At 32.1% G+C, this 23272-nt stretch overlaps 1 protein-coding gene and 1 pseudogene across 1 annotated transcript; one reads left to right on the plus strand and one right to left on the minus strand.

Moving 5' to 3' along the window:
- Positions 1-6006: 6006 nt before the first annotated feature.
- Positions 6007-11721, minus strand: LOC140954551 (uncharacterized; annotated as a pseudogene).
- A 7673-nt stretch (positions 11722-19394) lies between these two features.
- LOC118058098 (uncharacterized) lies at positions 19395-20785 on the plus strand. Its single transcript, XM_035070796.2, has one exon. It carries the CDS (start codon positions 19440-19442, stop codon positions 20286-20288), a length of 849 nt encoding a protein of 282 aa, XP_034926687.2. The 5' UTR covers positions 19395-19439; the 3' UTR covers positions 20289-20785.
- The last annotated feature ends 2487 nt before the right edge of the window (positions 20786-23272 follow it).

Raw genomic sequence — 23272 nt, forward strand, 5'->3', positions numbered from 1 at the left:
TATTGTAATCCACGGTAAAATAAAAGGGTAAACAATGGTATAGCTACAGTAAAAACGCCAAAATCATTTAGCTTCAAAGATAATTAATAAACAGAATCTATTCAACAACAAAGTGAAGTTAATTGAGCAAAAACGATAGTGTAAAGTACTAAAACTAATTATAATTATGTATTAACTCCAATAAATTGATTTGAAGGTTAAAAAATGCATATTCTCTTTTTTTAATTTCAGAGTCCGGATTTTAAGATTAACAATCATGATAATTTATTAAATTACTTTAAACACGTGAGACTAGATAGAAAAATCATTTTATATTTTAAGATCGTTGGAGAGAAACATTCTTGAAATGATTTGAATTAGTTTTAGTTAATGCACAATTCAAAAATAATCTTTACCGTTGAATAAATAATTATAATTATGTGTCATAATCTTTTTTCTTGGAGGGGAAAATTAGCATTATCTGAAACTCCTAACAAATTGAACTATATCCTTTAGTTTTTAATTCAAATATTATTTTGTGGCCATTATGAATATTTAACTAATAAATTTCCCCACATCAAATAATTTTTCATGAAAGGTTATACATTAAAAGTTGTATATTTTAGATATGTTAACCACCCATCAGTTACATGTATATTTTTTTCATGGAAAAGAAGAATTAAAAAAAATATATATGTTTTTATAGAGAAAATAAAAGTGGTATATGATCTTACAAAAAAAACCTGTGATTTCTCCTTTAAGTACACATATTAAGGACTTGGATAAACTAGAATATGTTTGAGAGTGTAATTGCGGTTGTTTTTTAAAGTATTTTCATTCCAAAACACATTAAAATAATATTTTTTTTATTTTTTAAAAATTATTTTTGACAAAAGCACACCAAAATGATTTGAAAACATAAAAAACATATTAATCTGAAGAAAAAAAATTTTCAATTTTTTTTTAAAACGCTTACAAAACTCAATGCCAAATAGAGTTATCTCAAATGTTTTTTAACATTTTGGTATCATTTTTTTTTTTTTTTTTTTTTTGTGAAATTTGATTTTATGGCTGGATGTATGTTTTATTGGGATTTTTGCTTGCAATTTATTAAAACTTTATGATGATATTGCTAAACATTTGGTATAAGAGTAGTATCTCTAATTTAATTTTGGTTTTATTTAAATTTCTGTTTGAGATCTCTTTGATTATTGTTCATAGTTTATCTATTAAATTATGTATATTATGTATGTTGAAACTCTATGCAAGCTAGATTTCTGTTGTTGTTTTACTTAAATATTGTATGCCTATATTTTACTCAAATATTGCATGCATATAAAATATATTAATTAATTGCTTTTATTACAATTTACATCATTAATTGTTTATCTACAATGATTGCTTTTTTCAATTTATGTAATCTATATCTATTGCTAGATGATGATTTTTTGTGAGTGAATTTTCACTTTTAAAAAGATTGCCATGCAAATATTAATGTGCATCTTTAGACTATTAAGTATGTGTTTTGGTATAAGAATGCATAATATTTTTTAAAATTGTTTTTTTAATTGAAAAAATATATTTTTTATTTTTTATATTAACATATTAAAATCATAAAAAAAATATCAATTTGATATTTTTCAAGCTAAATGTACTTAGTACGATTCTAAATGAAAAAAAAACAAATGGGTTTAAGTGTTATTGGAATAGCAATAATAGGCTATTGGGAATTGAATTTGAAACCTTTAAATTAAAGGATTAAAACATTTATTTTTGGCTACTACTTGAATTTTGATAGATCTATACATGTTTTTTTACATCAATAATTATAATTAATCATGTAGATGTGATAATTCAACCCCACATAATGATTATATATATAAATTGCCCACGAGTCTATTAGAAATAAAATGTTAGTCCTATAATAAAGTAATTTAAATTGCTTGTGTTATAATCTAATTCCACTTGAAAGATTATAATAACATGTTGATTTATTTATTAGAATTAATTTACAAGGGTAATGTTCCATATTTGGCTTCGTTACATGTTTTATTTAGTGATCTTTTATTGTTTATTTGCCGTTATTCAAATTTATCTGTTATGAAGTTTTTATTTTTTTAATATTGCTCCTCTAAGGGGTGATAATTATGCTAACCGGAAGGAAAAAAGTTCTCCTTAAACATTTAATGTTCCATTAAATGTTCCACATTAATGTGCATGGACCTTCATTTATTACTTTGAATGGATGAACCTCCAAAGCCCACGAAATCAAGCACAAAAGATGAGAAAACATAATATGATTTTTAGGAGTGATCCAATTGCTTATGTGCTCTTAGTTTCATATTAGAAAAAGTATTCGTGGATCCATCCCTAATTGTGCCAAAGCGAAAGAATATCTCAATTTGAGACTTTTAACAAGGCATTAATGAGCACCCCAATAAAAAAATGTGCTTCATAAAATTTAATGGCATTCAAGGTATACATTAGCAAAGACGCGGGATATAATTGCTATATTGAATTCGGAAATTGAAAGCAATTAGCAAAGATGCTGGAAAATTTAATGGCATTCAAAGTATACATTAGTAAAGTTCAAGGATTATTTTTGAAATAAATAGCCAAGTTAATCAATGGAGGGCTTAATTGAAAAGATAATTTGAAATTAGAAGTCAATTTGGTTTAAAAATTAAAGATGGGAAGAACTAATGATGAATTTGCAACAAATGGTTAAATTTGAAGGAATAAATTGATTCATTTAGGGACAAAATAATAATAAAAAAAGAGATTTAGGAATTTCTGAAAAACCAAGGATTAAATTAAAAAATAGAAAGATCAATTAATTCAATTTCAGGTTTAAATTGAAAGAGATTTCAAGATTAAAATGAAATTGAAAAACTTAAAAGCCAAAGATTGTAATGAAAAGGATTAAATATTAAAGGGACCAATTAACTATTTTAATAATTTAATTATAGTCCTATTTGTTTTAGTCCAACCATTCAATCCAATTAATCCCAATTAAGTCCAATGGAGTTAAATTAATTCAATTAAGCCCATTTAATTCAAGTTTTAGGTCCAATATTTTTTCAATTGATTCATTTTAGTCCAGAATCCAATTAATCAATCATAGCAATTAATCACAAATTTCAATATCAATATTCTAGCTCTTAATTCAAGATTTCCAACCTTTGTTATCAATATTTAGCACTAATTTGCAGTCTTGATTTGTGACACGACCAAAAGATTGATGTCTTCTCCCAAGTGCAGGAGTGTCGAAGTAATAAATAACCCGGCAAGACCGGGGTCGAACCACGTAGAGGTTAATTGTACAAATTATAAATAACAATAATACAACAACAACAACAACAACAACAATAACAACAACAATAATAACAATAATAATAATACTCAGTACGTGGCGTTGTTATACCTAAGAATGATCTAAAAGATCGGGTCACAGGTTTCCAGCCTATATACTGAGTTTATGAAAAGATGAAAGAGATATATATATAATATAAACAAAATGTAAATAACAATAACAATAACAATAACAATAATAATAATAATATTAACAATGATAAAAAATAAATGTCAAGGTTAGAGGATCCACCAATGGTATTTCAAACAAGTATAGTATAAACTCTTATTATTCAACCGGAAACCACACACAAAGGAGGTTCCAATTGGCCGATTTGTCATTAACAGCTCATTATAAATTATTAACATGATCATATTAATTATCTCATTTACATAACACGAAACTTTTAAATATTATCAGGAATTCATGATGTTAATTGATGTTAACAACAAATCAAGTACCTTTCATAGCCCAGGTGTAGTAATACCATACGGTTGGGGCTATGAGAGTGCAAATCATTTGTTGTACCAAGTATTATACAACACAATCTAGATTAACCATTTAACAAGCAAGGTAATTAAGAATTAGTAAGATAAAAAGATAAGACATGTTAATATTAAACATTAAGGTTCATGTTGAGTTTATACCATACTTGTTCTTACACCATTAGTGTAACCTTTTCACCTTGACATAATAAACTTAGCCAAACATAATGAAGAAGAGAAACATAAATAAATAAAACAAGAACATAAATAAGATACAAGTTAACTAAGGAAAGGAAAGGAAATGAAAAGCATAAACAAGATATTAATGAAAGCAAAACTTAAGAATTACAAAAAAAAAATATAAAGAGAGAAATAAAGAGCATGAACTTTATCTGAACAACCAAGCCCCTAAATACATGGCAAATGCCTCCTTTTATAGGCCAAAATTCAGAATTATTGATTTGATGACTAATTGTTGAGTGGGTGGCCAACTTTTGACTTGGTGAAAATCCTTATCTTCTTGTCTTAATAAAACAAAAATGCTAGCATCAGAACTGGGTCTAGATGTCCAAATAAAAGTTCTAGAAAATTATCTTAGCTCTCCAGGAAAAAAAAATGAGGTCATTTGGACTTCTAGAACTCAAGATATGGGCTGAACACTGAATAGTGTCTAGGCTGCAGGACAGATTCGGACTTCTCCGTTGTTGCTATAATTTGGACTTGAAAACGGCCTTCTTAGATCTTGATGTCCAAATGAAAGTTGTAGGCCCATGTCTTACTGAATTTGTGTAAACATTTGAGGTCATTTGGACATCTAGAACTCGAGATATGACCCAATTACCGAACAATGTTCTAGTTTGGACTGCACCAACATCTCTTTTCCAAGTTTCACCCTCTCTTTATCTTCACAAATTTCAGTAGTTGAATTCATCAATCAATACTTTGATTTATGTGATAGACCTGTATTTAAGATGAACATTTACCGTATATTAGGGTATTTTATAGTATTAGACTTGTTATTATAAAACATGCTTTAGTTAAGGAGTTATTGATACTTTAAGTGCAAAATGATGATATAAAACCTTGATAAGTATGCACTTTTAAGTACTAATCACACCCCCCAACTAGCTTATTACTAGTCCCTAGTAATTAAAGTGTTAAACTAGAAAAACAATTTGCAAATTCCATAAAGCAAGGCATTCATCATTCAACTTACTTTAATATATCCAGATAAACAAACTCTCATTAAATTCATATATCTGCTCAATACCTCTTAAACAAGATATTACTAAACCTTTCTTTTGTGCTCAAAATATCAACATATAGTTATGGGGCTTTACTTGGAAGAAAAACAATTTTTTGCTCTAATGTTTAAGGCTAACTTCCTTAGGTTGAGATTATGATTATTTTTTTTCTTTTATTTATTTATTTTATTTATTTATATACACATGCAACTTGAAACACAATGCATCTTTAACCCATGTAACGAGTTTTAGGCTAATGACTCCCAGACCAGTTGGTCTTAGGGCATTAGGTGTTGAGACACCCCTACGAGCTTAGCAACTCGGGTTGCAGATACTGATACAGAGATAGTGCAATGTTTGATTCCCTTAAGCTTTTCTCCTCAACCCATGTAACAAGCGTTGGGCCAATAGCTCCCAAGTTAGTTGACTTTTGAGTATTAAGTGTTAAAACACCCCTTCGGGCTTAATTGCTTAGGTTAGGGAGGCTACGAAACCAAACTTATCTACCTTTTTATTATCATTTTTTTTTTTGCAAATTATATACTATCCCTTTCCCTTAGTTGTTACCTTTAACAAAAGAACATAAATAATGTAATGATCTGATGTGCAACCCACAATCATATGTTAAAGCGTGTGTGTGAAAATGAAGATTTAAAAATACTTGTTAAATGAGCATATGAGCAGAATCAAGTGCTACTAATACAAGAGTTTGTAAGCCTAAATATTTCAAGAAGTATTCTGATAGACCTTGTTAAGAATGTTTACTAAGATGCGTCTCAAGAGTCACTTTATCAAAAGAACTCCTTTTACTCTGCCATCCTAGTAACAACAGTTTTTGCAAATAGTTTATGAAATAGAAAACACAGGTTTTTTTTTTTAATTTTTTTTTAAAATATCAATTACTACCTTTTCCCCCTAACCAAAATGAGACATTGTCCTCAATGTCTTAAGGTAGAAAGATATAGTATAGAAGCATCACCTGAAATAACGAACACTGACAAACCTGAAACACACTTAAACAAATATAAGAAATAGTAAAACATAATAATAAAACCAAAAGACACAAAGTTTTTACAAACGAAGACTCAAATCCAATCTAAGTTTTTTACGGCTTTCCTTAGTTGACCAATTTATGTGACTCATGGAGGGATTAATTACAGGGATGAAAGATTGTAATTGGTCAATCAATTGTTCAGCAGTAGCAGCAGAGATTATGATTTGTTGTGCTGAAGATGTTAGAAATTCCTGTTCCACAGCATGATCAAGAAAAGACAACAACTTATCATAAAAACCATTAACATTTAACAAACCTATGGGTTTATGGTGAATGTGCAGTTGGGCCCAAGAGGAAATATGAAAGATCTCTTCCAATGTGCCCAGACCACCTGGTAAGGCAATGAAGGCATCAGCATGGTTAAACATTGCATTCAGTCGATCAGACATTGTGGGGACTTGTAATTCCTCTCCAATTGTTTTTCCAATGATGTCCCCTTGTGCTAAAGCTTTGGGGACAACCCCCAAAACTTGACTACCTCCTAAAGATGCAGCTATTGACACTCCCCCCCATTAAACCAAGGCTGCCTCCTCCATACACTAAATGAATCTTTCGCTCAGCTAGTACCTGACCAAGATAATTTGCTGATTCTAAAAACTCTTTTTCTTTCCCAGGACTTGATCAACCGAAAACACAAATATTGTTTATGTGATTACTTGAGGAACCTGTCATTTCTACACATGTCTGTATTTGATGAATGTATGGGTTGAGTAGAAATGAAGGGAAGGAAGAGAAGAAGATGAGAAATTGAAAATGCAATCATACCACCTATATGTAGGCCAGCTGTAGTCTCACACACACACACACACACTCTCTCTTTCTCTTTATTAAATATTTATTTTGAAAAAGCATATATATGTACAGGTAGTTGTGATTATAGCTCACATTTTCCCTTGGTTTTACGTCCAAGAACGGCTTAAACGCCCTCTATGGGTCGGGGATAGGGTTCCCATCCAGTTTTTTTAAAAACTAGCAAACAGGGTCTTTTTTAGTCAGATTCCCAAGACTAAGTCGAGCATGTTCTTTATGGAATTGGGGCCATAAATCATAAATTGCACGATGCACATCTCCACTAGGGTGCGTCTCAAGAGTCAATAGAAGATTAACTAAAGACCCCTTACTCAGGCCATCCTTAATGAATTGTATTTTATCTTCACGGTTTACAGATACCATTCCTAAAGAATGACATGTCGCATTACAAGTCCATATGGCACATTTGTGACAGACTTGCAGTCGTTTTGCACGACGTTTCTTTGCAAAAGTACTTTTACTTGTTCCAGGCATGTATGAAATGAAAGAATTGGAGGACTCACCTGATAATCGAACCTTTGCTTCAATCAGCCAACGAATATCTTCAGGAATTCCATGATTCATTAACAACCTCAATCTCGCACATCTAGCACGGTAAATTTTTGTAATCGCATTTTGAGGCAGAGCGGGAAAATACTTTTTCAATTTTTCAAGAGTGGTGTCCATTTTCAAATGAGAATTGGATGAGAGATTCAAAGAAAGAAGAAAGAGCAGATAATTGCACAATTATATACACCGATATCAGTTATCATGGGAAACTGAAAGAACCGACTTAAGAGTCATGGAGTACCGTTATCCGCCATTTGACCGGGGTGAGAGAAACTAGCAAAACAAAAGATACACCAAAACATAACACAAAACAATGTGAGAAAAAGAATCATTCTTTATATACAGGATCACTCAATTCAATAGAGTCATTTTCAACTGAAAAATTGTCAAAATAAACTTTCAACCGATGCCCATTTACCTTGAAAACATTTCCATTCTTTGGATTTTCTATATCACAGGCCCCATATGGATACACTTGTTTCACAATAAAAGGACCGCTCCATCATGATCTTAGTTTTCCAGGAAATAAATGGAGTCGAGAATTATAAAGCAAGACTTTTTGACCAACATTGAATGTTTTTGTCAGTATTTTCTTGTTATGAAACTCTTTGAGTCTTGCTTTATTAATTCTTGAATTGTCATATGCATCATTTCTTATTTCCTCAAGCTCATTTATTTGCAATTTTCGCAGCTGACTAGCATCATCAATGTTCGAATTGGAAGCTTTAATAGCCCAATAAGCTTTATGTTCAATTTCCACAGGCAAGTAATAAGGTTTTCCATATACTAGTCTATAAGGTGACATACCTAATGATGTTTTATACGCAGTTCGATAAGCCCAAAGTGCATCATTAAGTCTTAAAGACCAGTCTTTCCGATTAGGGTTCACCGTTTTCTCTAAGATCTGTTTAATCTCCCTATTAGCAAGTTCTACTTGTCCACTCGTCTGAGGGTGATAAGGGGTGGCAACTTTGTATGTGATTCCATATTTCTTCATTAAAGACTCAAATGGCTTGTTGCAAAAATGTGTTCCACCATCACTTATCATGGCTCGAGGGATTCCAAATCGACTTAAAATGTTTTCTTTCAAAAACTTTATCACTGTTTTGTGATCATTGGTTCGACTTGGAATTGCCTTTATCCATTTTGAAACATAATCTACTGCGACCAATATGTACAAGAAACCAAACGATGGAGGAAATGGACCCATGAAATCTATACCCCAACAGTCAAAGATCTCAATGACAAGAATAGGATTTAAAGGCATCATGTGACGTTTCGAAATAGATCCTAACTTTTGACAATTTTCACAAGTCTTACAGAATGCATGTGAGTCTTTGAACATGGTGGGCCAGTAAAATCCACTTTGTAAGATTTTTGCAGTTGTCTTTCTTGATGAGAAATGACCCCCACATGCCTCAGAATGACAAAATTTAATGACACTACTTACCTCATTGTCAGTTCGAAATATTTGATCAGGACAATATTTGAATAAATAAGGGTCATCCCAATAAAAGTTCTTCACTTCGTTCAAGAACTTTCTTTTATCTTGGGGTACTCTAATGAGCTGACAATTGTCCTGAAATAAGAAAATTAACAATATTAGCAAACCAAGGCATCGTAGAGACAGAAAATAAAGATTCATCAGGAAAGTAGTCATCGATTGGTGTGATGTCAGATCTCGAATCGGTTGTCAATCTTGACAAATGATTCGCGACAACATTTTCGGTGCCTTTCTTGTTTTTGATTGTGATATCAAATTCTTGAAGTAACAAAATCCACCGCTCCAATCTAGCCTTAGAATCTTTCTTAGAGAGAAGATATTTCAATGCTGCATGATCACTAAAAACAACAACAGGTGAGCCAACAAGATAAGATCTAAACTTGTCACATGCAAATACTGCTGCAAGTAATTCTTTTTCAGTGGTAGTGTAATTCATTTGAGCACTATTTAAAGTTTTACTTGCATAGTAAATCACATAAGGTTTCTTATCTTTTCTTTGTCCTAAGACAACACCCACGGCATAATCACTAGCGTCACACATTATTTCAAAAGGTAGTGACCAATCAGGAGGTTGAATGACAGGAGCAGAAGTAAGCAAGCTTTTAAGTTTAACAAAGGCTTTTTCACATTGTTCAGTCCATTCAAAAATATTTTCCTTTGTTAGAAGGTTACACAATGGTTTAGATATTACACTAAAATCTTTGATGAACCTTCTGTAAAAACCAGCATGTCCTAAGAATGATCTAACATCTTTAACAGATTTTGGTGTTGGTAAGTTGGTAATTAACTCGATTTTAGATTTGTCAACCTCAATTCCTTTTGATGAAACAATGTGACCAAGTACAATGTCGTTTGTTACCATAAAGTGACATTTTCCCAATTTAGTACAAGATTCTTCTCTTGACACCTGTTCAAAACCTTTTCCAAGTTAGTTAAACAATCATCAAATGAATCACCAAAAACAGAAAAATCATCCATAAAAATCTCAAGAAAACATTCAACCATATCACTGAATATGCTAAGCATGCATCTTTGAAACGTAGCTGGTGCATTACATAACCCAAAAGGCATTCTTCGATATGCAAAAGTACCAAATGGACATGTGAAAGTAGTCTTCTCTTGATCTTTCAATGCAATTTCAATTTGATTGTAACCTGAATAGCCATCTAGGAAACAATAAAATTCATGACCTGCAACTCTTTCGAGGATTTGATCTATGAAAGGTAAAGGGAAATGATCTTTTCTAGTCATTGAATTAAGTTTCCTATAGTCAATGCACATGCGCCAACCAGTAATAGTCCGAGTTGGAATTAACTCATTTTTCTCATTTGTTATCACAGTGACTCCAAACTTTTTAGGTACAGCTTGGGTAGGACTTACCCATTTGCTGTCAGAAATAGAATAAATGATTCCATTATCTAGAAGCTTAATGACTTCATTTTTTACTACTTCTTTCATATTAAGATTAAGTCTTCGTTGCATTTCTCTAGATGGTTTAGCATTTTCCTCCAAATAAATCCTGTGTGTGCAAATCAAAGGACTAATTCCTTTTATATCAGTTATGGTCCATCCTAATGCATTTTTGTGCATTTTCAGAGTTTGTAATAACTTACCTTCTTGACGTGCATTAAGTTTGGAAGAGATTATTACCGGAAAAGTTTTATTTTCTCCCAAAAATGAGTATTTGAGATTGACTGGTAACGGCTTCAAATCAAGTTTTGGTGGTTGAACACTTAAAGGTATAGACTTAATTGATCGTGATGGCAATTCTTCAATTTGTGGTCTCTAATTACATGCCTTTGCTTCTTCCTGAAAAAAAACCATTTGCAACTCGTCAGGTTCATCAATCTCAGTTTCACTGGAAGTGGTTTGAAATTAATCATGAACTAATTTTTCAATAAAGTCCACTTATAAATCATTATCATCTCCAGGTTGCTTGTAAATGTTGAAAATATTCATCTCCAATGTCATGTTTCCAAATGATAGTTTCATCAGTCCATTCCTACAATTAATCAATGCATTAGAAGTTGCAAGAAATGGACGTCCTAAAATAACAGGAATTGAATTACATGCTTCAACAGGTTGTGTATCCAAGACAATAAAATCTACAGGGTAAATGAATTTATCGACTTGTACTAACACATCTTTAATTATTCCTCTAGGCACTTTTATAGATCTATCAGCAAGTAAAAGAGTTATAGAAGTTGGTTTTAAACTCACCTAGATTGAGACTTTTGAAAAACTGAATATGGAAGTAAATTCACACTAGCTCCAAGATCAAGTAAAGCTCTTTCAATTTTATGTTCTCCAATAAAGCAAGAAATTGTAGGACAACCAGGGTCTTTATATTTCAAAGCATTATTATTCTGAAGAATAGCACTTACTTGTTCGGCTAAAAAGGCTTTCTTTTTCACATTCAGTTTTCTCTTCACAGTACATAGATCTTTCAAAAAATTTAGCATAATGAAGGTATCATGTTTAATAGCATCCAACAAAGGTATATTGATCCTTACCTATTTGAAAATTTCAAGGATTTCAGAATTGTGATTGACTTTCCTTTGTTTGGTCATGGCATGAGGAAATGGAAAGTGCTGGCGGAGAATCAGTCTTTTCTTCACAATGTTCAGATTCAACCCCTTCCTTACCCTCAGAGATGACTCATCATCTTTCTCACAAGGTTCAAGAGTGGGTTTTTCAATAACCTTACCACTGCGAAGAGTGATGACTGATTTGACTTGATCCATATGTTGGCTTTCGAAACTACTTGCATTTGCATTGTATTGCCCCTTTGGATTTTGCTGTGGTTGAGATGGAAACTTACCTTTCTCTTTGAAAACTGAGAGCAATGTGAATTTTGCAAGAGCATCTTTAAAATTTGTCATGCTTTGAGTAAGTTGAGTGTTGATTGTCTCTTGCTTTTCAATGAATGCATGTAATGTTTCCTCAAGATTTCTTCTAGGAGGTGGAGCATAAGGAGGTGCATATCCATGAGAATTTTGGAAATTATGGTGTGCTTGAAACGGTGGCTGTGAAGTTTGTGCATTATTGTTATCACTCTTCCAACTGAAATTTGGGTGATTTCTCCAACCAGGATTGTATGTTTGCGAGTATGGGTTATGATTGGGCCTTTGGAAACTGTTTAATGCATGAGCTTGTTCATGAAGACATTCCTTGAAAGAAGGCAAAGTTGGACAGTTATTGGTTGCATGTTCATTTGTTTCACAGATTTGACACACAATGTCTTGAACAGATTTTAATTGACCACTTTTTTTCAATTCTAGTGCCTCGACTTTTCTAGCTAAAGATGTAAACTTGGCTTGGAGGTCATGATCTTCCCTAAGGTTATACATACCTCCACTAGATGTATGAGGTTGGGTTTTACTTGGTGCCTCATAAGTGCCCTTAGTGTCCCAATTTTGCGCATTTTCAGCTAGCAAGTCTAAGTACTTCATTGCTTCATTAGGGTCTTTATCTTCAAAAGTTCCATTGCACATCAATTCAACCATTTGCCTATCTTTAGGTGTTAATCCTTCATAAAATTGTGAAACCAATCTCCATGTTTCAAAACCATGATGAGGGCAAGTATTAAGCAAGTCTCGATACCTATCCCAACATTGGTAAAATGTTTCTCCTGGTTTTTTAGTGAAAGTGGTGATTTGTCTTTTGAAAGAGTTGGTTCTGTGAGATGGAAAAAACTTCTTTAAAAATTGTTGTTGCATTTCATCTCAAGCACGAATGGATCCTGACCTAAGATTTTGTAGCCATGTTTTAGCTTTATCTTTTAATGAAAAAGGAAAAAGCTTTAATCGAATGGTGTTCATGCTATAATTTAAGTCATTATAGGTGTTACAAACTTCTTCAAATTCTCTCAAATGCAAGTATGGATTTTCTAGATCTAAGCCATGAAAAGAAGGTAAAAGTTGAATAATGCCTGGCTTAAAATTAAAATGGGATGCATCATGAGGGAAAACTATGCATGAGGGTGCACTTGTTCTTGTAGGATTCATGTGGTCTCTAAGTGTCCTAACACGGTTATTCTCATTATTCTCATTATTTCATTATGAAGTGACTGGTTATCTTCTTCGGCCATATTTTCTGAAAATGATGAGGATATCCTAGAAAGTCTACCACTTAATGTACGTGACCAAACACTCATGCACGTGTAGAAAGAGAATAAAAGGAAGAAGAAAACAAAAAAAAAAGAAACAAAGTTAGATACAAGAAAAGTGAAAAGAGAAAACAAAATAAATACTATGATTTGTACAAAAAATTACCTCCCCGGCAACGGCGCCAAAAACTTGACACGACGAAAATATTGATGTCTTCTCCCAAGTGCAGGAGTGTCGAAGTAATAAATAACCCGGCAAGACCGGGGTCGAACCACAGAGAGGTTAATTGTACAAATTATAAAATAACAATACTAAAAACAACAACAACAACAACAATAATACAAAATAAAATAAACAAGAGGCGTAATACCGGCCAAGTACTTCAGACAATAATAACAAGAATTTACAATAATAATAATAACAATAATAATAATAATACAAAATAAAATAAACAAGAGGCGGTAATATCAGCCAAGTACTTCAGACAATAAATAATCAGTACGTGGCGTTGTTATACCTGAGAATGATCTAAAGATCGGGTCACAGGTTTCCAGCCTATATACTGAATTTATGAAAAGATGAAAAAGATATATTATATAAATATAAACAGAATGTAAATAATAACAATAATAATAGTAGTAATAACAACAAACAATAACAATAACAACAACAATAACAATAACAACAACAACAACAACAATAATAATAATAATAATAAAAAGAGAAGGAAGAAATTAATGAGAACTTTGAGATGGAAGATTAATGTAAGGATTAAACAATAATAAAAACAAATGTCAAGGTTAGAGGATCCACCAATGGTATTTCAAACAAGTATAATATAAACTCTTATTACTCAATTTGAAAACCACACACGAGGGAGGTTCCAATCAGATGATTTGTCATTAATAGCTCATTATAAATTATTAACATGATCATATTAATTATCTCATTTACATAACACCAAACTTTTAAATATTATCAGGAATTCATGATGTTAATTGATGTTAACAACAAATCAAGTACCTTTCATAGCCCAGGTGTAGGTAATACCATACGGTTGGGCTATGAGAGTGCGAAGCATTTGTTGTACCAAATATTATACAACACAAATTTAGATTAACCATTTAACAAGCAAGGTATTAAGAATTAGTAAGATAAAAAGATAAGACATGTTAATATTAAACATTAAGTTTCATATTGAGTTTTATACCATACTTGTTCTTACACCATTAGTGTAACCTTTTCACCTTGACATAATAAACTTAGCCAAACATAATGAAGAAGAGAAACATAAATAAACAAAATAAGAACATAAATAAAATACAAGTTAACTAAGGAAAGGAAAGGAAATGAAAAGCATAAACAAGAAATTAATGAAAGCAAAACTTAAGAATTACAAAAAATATAAAGAGAGAAATAAAGAGCATGAACTTGATCTGAACAACCAAGCCCCTAAATACATGGCAAATGCCTCCTTTTATAGGCCAAAATTCAGAATTATTGCTTTGATGACTCATTGTTGAGTGGGTGGCCAACTTTTGACTTAGTGAAAATCCTTATCATCTTGTCTAAATAAAACGAAAATGCTAGCATCAGAACTGGGTCCAGATGTCCAAATGAAAGTTCTAGGAAACTCTCTTAGCTTTCCAGGAAAAAACAAATGAGGTCATTTGGACTTCTAGAACTCAAGATATGGGATGAACGCTGAACAGTGTTGGGCTGCAGGACAGATTCGGACTTCTCCGTTGTTGCTATAATTTGGACTTGAAAACGGCCTTCTTAGATCTTGATGTCCAAATGAAAGTTGTAGGCCTATGTCTTATCAAATCTCTGTAAAACTTTCAGATCATTTGGATATCTAGAACTCGAGATATGACCCAATTACCAAACAGTGTTCCAGTTTGGACTGCACCAACGTCTCTTTTCTAAGCTTCACCCTTCTTTATCTTCAAAATTTCAGTAGTTGAATTCATCAATCAATCCTTTGATTTATGTGATATGCCTGCATTTAAGATGAACATTTACCATATATTAGGGTAATTTATAATATTAGACTTGTTATTATAAAACATGCTTTAGTTAAGGAGTTATTGATACTTTAAGTGCAAAATGATGATATAAACCCTTGATAAACATGCACTTTTAAGTACTAATCATTATCACTCACAAGGGTTCGAGATTATGGCAGGTGTTGTCAAAAGGGTTATCACAAATTATATCTTACTATTCACTCTTGATATTTAGGGTAAATGGAATTAACATGGGCCATTACTTTGAATATTAAAAAGAGTAGCATGTTCTTTTGATTTTAAATGAAAATAAGTCATAGAAATATCTAAGTCCAATATTCACCAAATAAATTTAGTGTATTAGCCTTTTTAATAATTTCCCACATATTTATAAGAATTCAAAAATTTATTCATTTACAGTGAATGTACATACACAAGTTATAGCACTAATACAAACATTAATGAAGGGTAACCAACTAAAATTGAAATGAAAAGAGGTGATTGATAAAGGAAAATGAACCTTAAAAGGGTTATTGTCAAGACTTAATCTATAAAGGATCCTCGTATCACTAGATTTTATTCCAAGTAAATGAACTCATTGTGGTCACTACTTGGATAAGATTGAGGCATTTAATATTCATTCATTCAGTAAATATTGTGAGTAAATCGTGGATACTATATTTTAAATGAATCTTAATAAGTATTATTCATGAACCTTTCCTAAAATTTAGGTTGGGTTCAATGAGCCTAACATAACCCCATTGATTATTCATTGGCATGATTTGATAAATTAATGATCATAGGTAATGATAAAGATTCACCAACTATAAACATGTCAATTCACTGATTATTATCGAAGGATAATAAGTTGGGGTGAAAAAGATAAATCATGCCTTAGAATGGTTAAACTTGAGCCCACGTATTCATCCAAAGTTTAATTCATAGTAGTAGACTCACTATCACCCAGTTATATAGAATACTGATACATTAAGCATAACAGACTGATAGGAATAGAAGACAAGAGTAGCAATGCAGCTTATCTCATGTAAGATGTTTTAGGGTGATAGTATATTTCATTTAGCATAACTAGTCCCTTACCTAGTGAGTATAATATTAGGTGGTGATTTCTTTTTAACATGAGAACTCCCCCCCCCCTCTAAACACAAACAACCTTTCCTATTCCTAGGAAAGACAGCTTTAATTCGTCGCGATATCAGGTGTGACACTACGTCACATGCCAAGCCAAATTTTTTCTAACATAAAAAAGATGCTCATGTGACTTTATAGTTTTTAAAGAAGCAAGAAAAATTCAAGACTCGGGTCATTGACTTGATTGGGTTCTGTTAGGATCTTGATTTAAAATCATAATTAATGATAGTTATTTTTAGCAATTAATAAGCTTTAAAGACTTAGTTGTTATGCTTAAATTAATTTATTATTCCTAATTTTTTAAAATATATTTAGTAAATGATAGTGTGTGTGTGTGTGTAGCATGTGTTTACGATAGAAAAATACATAACTTTCTCATTATCAGAAGTTCATTCAAAAGACTTTCTCATTTTACTTGGTCTCTCGTATATCTTTACAAATAATTTAAGACCTTTCTTTTTTACATATTCCTTTTAAATGTCACTACACTTTATTTCTTATACTTTATTCATTCTAGATTTTGTTCATTCTTTTTTCATGCAAATCCATCTGGCTTCATCTTTTGCAACTCATCCACTTAAAAATCATGGAGCACAACACTATCAACAACAAATTATGTTACTTAATCATAAACACGACATCGTTACTTTGGGAGTCTTCTCCTCATTTGTGATTTTTAAAGCCATAAGAACATAAAACTAAGTGATTTCCAAACTTTGTTAGGAATGAACAAATTAAGTGCATCTAAGAGCTTTTATTAAAGTTGAACATGACCTAATATATTTAGCATGTCATAAAAACTAAAACTTATTGTTACACATCCAATAAAAAAAATAATTTTCTTTGACAAATTAATACCAAATATAAGTTTTCTACTAGTGCATAGAGAGAGATAGAGTGTAGAAACAGAATCAATCAAAAACAATAAATTATAAAATCAACAACAATAATGGTAAATTTACCTCGCATTCTTAATCATGATTTTATCAAGACTAAGAAAGCATGATCTTGTTTCTTTCATCCTCTGTTATATTTGAGTATGAATAGCTTGTATTATAACCTAAAAGAAAGAAGCTAGATCAAAGTTGTGTAAAACAAACACAACCCTACATTAAAATACCACTAAGAAGAAAAGAAGTGGAGATAAAGAGTATGTACTTGCATTTTTATCACTTATTTTCCATACTGAAGCTTGATGTTTTAAAGTTGCACTTTCCTTCAACATGATTTTATGAAAAGCATTTAAAATGGGAAATTCATAACTAAAAATATTAAACAGAAGTACAAAACTAATGATTAAATAGGTAATTTGACAAATAAAAGGCTAAGAATAACTAGTAGAACTGTGGGATTAGCAATAAATTAAATGTCTTTTCATAAATGTCTTTATGAAAAGCATTGAAAACATCTCACTTAACACTTTCTTCTATGTTAAAAATAAAATGATAAAACTACTTTGATATTTTCTCATAATTAGAAATGAATGATGCTTCAAAAATGTTATTCAACCCTAAACTCCAATAACTCATGGAAATTAATTTATTAGGGTTAACAATAACCCATAAAAATTAATTTGCGATTTGTTTTAGAGTTTTGAAAAAAAAAATATTTGGATTAAAATGATTACAGCAAGGCACTTCACCAAAATCATATTAAGAAGACTTTAATGCATATAATTCTTCTTTATTTTACTTTAACCCCACATCTTTTTATAAACTTATTTTGGCCCCCTCTTATTTTTCCATGTTTTCCCTTTGTCCTATGATTCATTTTTTTATTAACTTTTAAGTCCCTCCAATCCCAAAAGATGTTATTTTAAATTTTGTTCCATCCATCATATTACTAATTTTGTTGTTGTTGTTGTTGTTGTTGTTGTTTTTATTATGTTGTTTTTTTAATATTTTTATCCGGTGGTTTACAAAAATGATCATACAATTTCATTTAAGGTTAGAGGCTTGCTATGCCCTTCCTCATCTCTAGGTGCCTAGGTATCCACCATAAATACCTAAATCTTTTCTTGTTTGAACCTTGCCATTAACTTTAAGGCTACCCTATTCTAAGGTGCTATTAAATGAAAATGATGCAATCTTGGATACGACATCAAATGATCCATTAGGAGTGTCTATTAGGTCTATTTTAAGGCTTAAAATAAAGTGGATTCAAAAGGAGTTCGATGAGCTAACTCAAGAGAGTTGGGTTAAAAAGGTTCAAAAATATCAGTTCGAACCTTTATGTACTTTTCAAGTCATATATTCAACTTCAGGAAGAATTTTTATGTGATTCCAATTGAATTGGAAACTAGACATATGTACCTTTTTAATGATATATAGTAGGTTGTTAATTCATCGAGAGAGAACAATGTGTTTTAAATTTGGATAACTCTTGACATTAATAAAATTCAGTTTTCTTGAGCAAACTTCTTCCGACTTATCTAGGTATAATTGACCATATGGCGTTATTCGCAATCATTCAATACCTCTAGTTCTTAGTTACAAGTTAACGTTGGGTCAAAGTTCAACCAAACCTGATTATCCGACTTTCTTGAGATTTGTTGTGAATCTTATAGTGGGTTGCACGATCACCTAATTATGAGTTTCACATCATATACTTAGTATGCATGCTAATATTCTATTATTATTTTTATGTTAAAATCATATTTTATTATTAATTATGTTTTTGCATGTTTATAGATTTAAACTTGTATAAATTCTAGTTTTCTTTGAAGCACATTAATTCTTTGAAGTTTTCTTTGAATTTATCTAAAAGTATTGTTTTTTATATAATTAGTTGACAAAGCGGGTGGTTAATTAAAGTATTGCATTGGTGGTGAATGTTAATTTCAATTAGAAACATTTATTTTCCCTTTTCTTGCATTAAAAAAAAAAAAGAAAAATAAAATTTATTTTCCCTTTTAGGGTACAAAATGAAACCCAATTTCGTAAATCTCCATGGCCTGTCATTAGCATATCTAAGTCCCTAATACTCCAGCCATTTTGAAACGAGAAGAGCTCTCTCTCGATCTATAGCTACAGACACTGCACCCATTTCCTTCTTGCTTGGGAAGCAAGAAATTTGTGGGGCCCTCAAGATACTCCCTATAAAACTACCTGCATTCACGTTTCTCGTTCCCTCACGCCTTTGGCAACAGAAAATAACAACCTCCTCCTTCACCTCTCTCTCTCAAATACCAAAAAAATGGAAATCACTGTTGAAATGATCAAGGAATCGCTCAAAGACCCTTACTGCCATTACAACGGCTACAACGTCCACGTCGAGAACCACCGCATCCTCACCGTCATCTCCGGCTGCGACCTCACTGTCAGCAAGTGGATCAAACATGTCTCCAAAACCAACAACGACTCTGCTTCCTCCTCCTCCAAGAAATCTCTCATTGTCGGTGTCTCCACCGATAAGCAGTGCATTTCCGGCAGTAAAAGCTCCGAGAATTACAGTCCGTACAACATCCTGCAGCTCTGCGTCGGCTCTCACTGTCTCATCTACCACCTCCCGCACCCTGAGTGTTACTACACCTGTAAGTCTCTCCGAGACTTCTTCTCCAATCCTAAAGTCATAGCTGTAGGTGTTAACATAAAGCCGGTGGCTAAACAGTTAGAGAAGGAGTTTGAGATTAAGTTTGAGAAAGTGATAGATGTCCATGAGCTAGCTGTGAAGAAGATAGGGCAAGAGTTGTTAGATCTGAATCTCAGCAAGTTTGACTTGGATAATATGGCTAAGGCATTGCTAGGGAAACACATGGATGTTGTGAGGCCTGAGGAGAAAGCGGAGTGGTCTAGCAATACTCCTTACTGTATGTATTACGAATATCATGAGCAGGTGAAGTTAGCAACTGTGGATGCTTATCTCTGTTTTTTGATGGGTTGGGAGCTGTTATATGATGCGGATGAGTGTAAGCGCAATGTTTCTCTTGCCTTAAAGCAGAAGATGAAGAAGGAGAGCAAGCATCTGAAGAATCATAGGAAAAAGAAGACCAAGTTATTGTTTAAGAGATCAAGGGTGGATTTCAGGGATGATATGGTTTGGTAATTAGTAAAGACTTACTTAGTCTCTGTCTGGCTAGCTATTAAGAGGCTAGTATTAGGACTTGCTGCTCGCAGCGGTGTTGAGTAGTGCTGGAATATTCTGGACATGGACGTGGATGACTGGTCAGTTCTATCTCTATCTTTGATCAGTCATACTCCATTTGCGAATGCAACTGATAATTCGTCTTTGGCCTATGTGATCAATGAAGGGATGCTATATAGATTTTACAACTATATATGAGATTTATGCTTCAATTCTAAATTAATTTAATATATTATCCTTTTAATATTAAAAAAGTAAATAATATTATATCATAGCAACTCCAAATATAAATTAATTTTTTAAACATGATAAAAAAAAAATCAGGCAAAAAGAGGTTTTAAAATTAACATTTAACAGCAATTTTTCAAATAGCTATCTAGCTGGTATATTTTTTTTAGCGCGCTATAAGCTTTTAAAATGCTAAATCAATAGGTTCCCTATATATATGTGTGTTTCTCTCGTACATAAAAGAATGAAGTACAAATGATGAGTAGCATGTAGCCTCGGGTGATTCAACTTTATCTCATAAGGGCAAAGTACAGCCCTCTAATCATCAAAATCCTAAACAGAAACCCCTCATTCTGATTGTAAAGGCAACAAAAATATTCTTGCTTGCTTGGGATAGACGTTCTCATCCACACTTTATTAAGTAAAAAAACAAAATTAAATTAACAAATGTCAAAAATTTATCAAGAAATTGAGGCCACTGAGCATCTGGTTCTCACCATCTTCACCAAACTGATAATCCTTGTAGATTTCGAGTAATAGTTCCCTACATGGTACAACGGCTCCAATCTTGATGCAAGCCAAGAAAGCACCTGAAAGCTTTCTATGAAGGCTATATACCTCATCTGGAGGTGGAGTGAGCCTGTGCCTTAGCATTGTTGCCCCAAGTTTGAAATACTGTGAGTGATATTAGAGGATCGGAAGTCATACCCGCCAGGATTAGAGAATGGCAGTCCCACGATAAAACCCAGCCTGAACATGAGCATCCAGCATTGCCTCTGATTCTTCTCCTGAGAGGAATCCAAGCCTCTTTGACATCTCGATCACAACATCTCTTTCACCATTTGCACATGCTACAACCTGATCAAATATCCAGATCAAAGCCCTCAGCACATAAAACATTAAAGATAAATTAGAAATCCAAGCATGTCTACAAAAATGTCTTATTTTTGGTACTTGAGTAATGAAAAGCTGAGAACCACAGCAAACAAACGAAAATAATAAGATGCTCCACTACAATTATTTGAGTCGGCTTTTTACAATATTGGCTACTCTATGTCTAGGTAAATTTCCTGCTGAATAAACTACTGAGCCTGTTCTTGTTATATCGAAAGGTGAATTATCTACTGAACTTACTTCTTGTTCATCCATTAATTCTACCGTTAAGCTTCCGGTTACTGTACTGATTGTATCAGTGAGTTCCTATTCTTAGATTTTCTTTCTTTCATAATAATATAGATACTCTTCTTCAGTTAATTGTTTGTTTATAAAATATCTGTCCGTCTAATTCCATTAATTCTTGTTCTGTTAAATTAGTCATTCCTGATTCTTTACGAAAAGCTATTCTATCTGTTACTAAATGAATATGAGCCAAATTCATTTCTATATCTGTCTCTTGATCTGAATCTATATCTCTAGCTAGTGTCTTACTATAGTCTGTAAACCTTACTGAAGTTTCTCCTCTATTATTTTTATAGGTTAAAGGTGACTGTGGTGCTAATATACTCTCTCTTTTTATAAAATCATCTAATTTCCATTCTAAACCGGCTAAATCTTCTGCACTATACTTGGTTGGTTTTATCATTTTTAAACCTTTATTTCCTAACATTCCTACTACATCATCAACTCTCAAATCTGTATCTAGTATTACTACTTCCCATTTTTCCTAGGAATCCAATACACAGTAATAAATTATTGCCTTTAGATTGTTCAAATCCTTTAGTCTGAATTCCTATTTTTATATGATCTGTGAAGTCTTTCATATCTAATAAGAAATCTGGACTACAACATAAGAATCCTCTGTTTTCATTCAAATCTAGCTCTTGATGGATCTTGCCATCTATCATCATAAATACATATCATTACCTTAGCTCCTATATGTTTTCTAACCATACTTTTAACTCCTATAGTTATCATTCCTAGATGCATTAGGTTATATTCTTCTCTTTTTAATTCTTTTCCTGCATCTGACGAAATAAGATTGACATTTACTGTGTCATTACCACAGCAACTTATTGTTACTTCTCTATTATGCTTATAAAACCCTGTTTTTATTGCAAAAGTACCTGGTGAACCATATAAAGCTCTAGCTCTCATGGTTCATACATTATGATTTACAAAAGAATTATAATCTTGATCTACATCTACAACTCCGTCTAATTGAACATCTTCTCTTGTTCTATTTCTACTAAATTATATATCTATTATACCACCTGTACCACTTGTACTAGCCCCTGAAGTGTTGTGTCTATTTTCTTGTATAGTTCTACTAGTGCCTGTGAAGGGTCTAAAATTACTCATTTTGTGTCTGAAGTAAATCCTGGGATAATCTTATATTTGCTATCTTTAGGCTGTACTGCTATAAAATTCCAAGCTGGCTGGGTTTTAATCTTTTTAGGTCCTTTATCTGAAGAATCTATTTTAAAATTGTCTAACTCAGTAGATGTTTCTGATATAGCTATGTCCTGTTTTTTCTTTTTAATCTCCTTTTCTTGACTTTTAATGATTTCTGCTAACGTTCTTTCTGATTCTTCTGTTTCACTTAGCCTAGTTTTTAGTCTTTTGATAGTGTTTGGTAATTCAGAATCATCAGTTGTTATTTCTTTACCTTTACTATTATTTTTACTTCTTTTTCAATATTAACAACTCTGTTTTCTAATAGTGAAATTCTAGCTCCTAATTTGATTAGTAATTCTGATAATTCTAATATTAAAGCCTGA

The sequence above is a fragment of the Populus alba genome, chromosome 14 (assembly GCF_005239225.2).
Source record: "Populus alba chromosome 14, ASM523922v2, whole genome shotgun sequence".
Lineage (NCBI taxonomy): Eukaryota > Viridiplantae > Streptophyta > Magnoliopsida > Malpighiales > Salicaceae > Populus > Populus alba.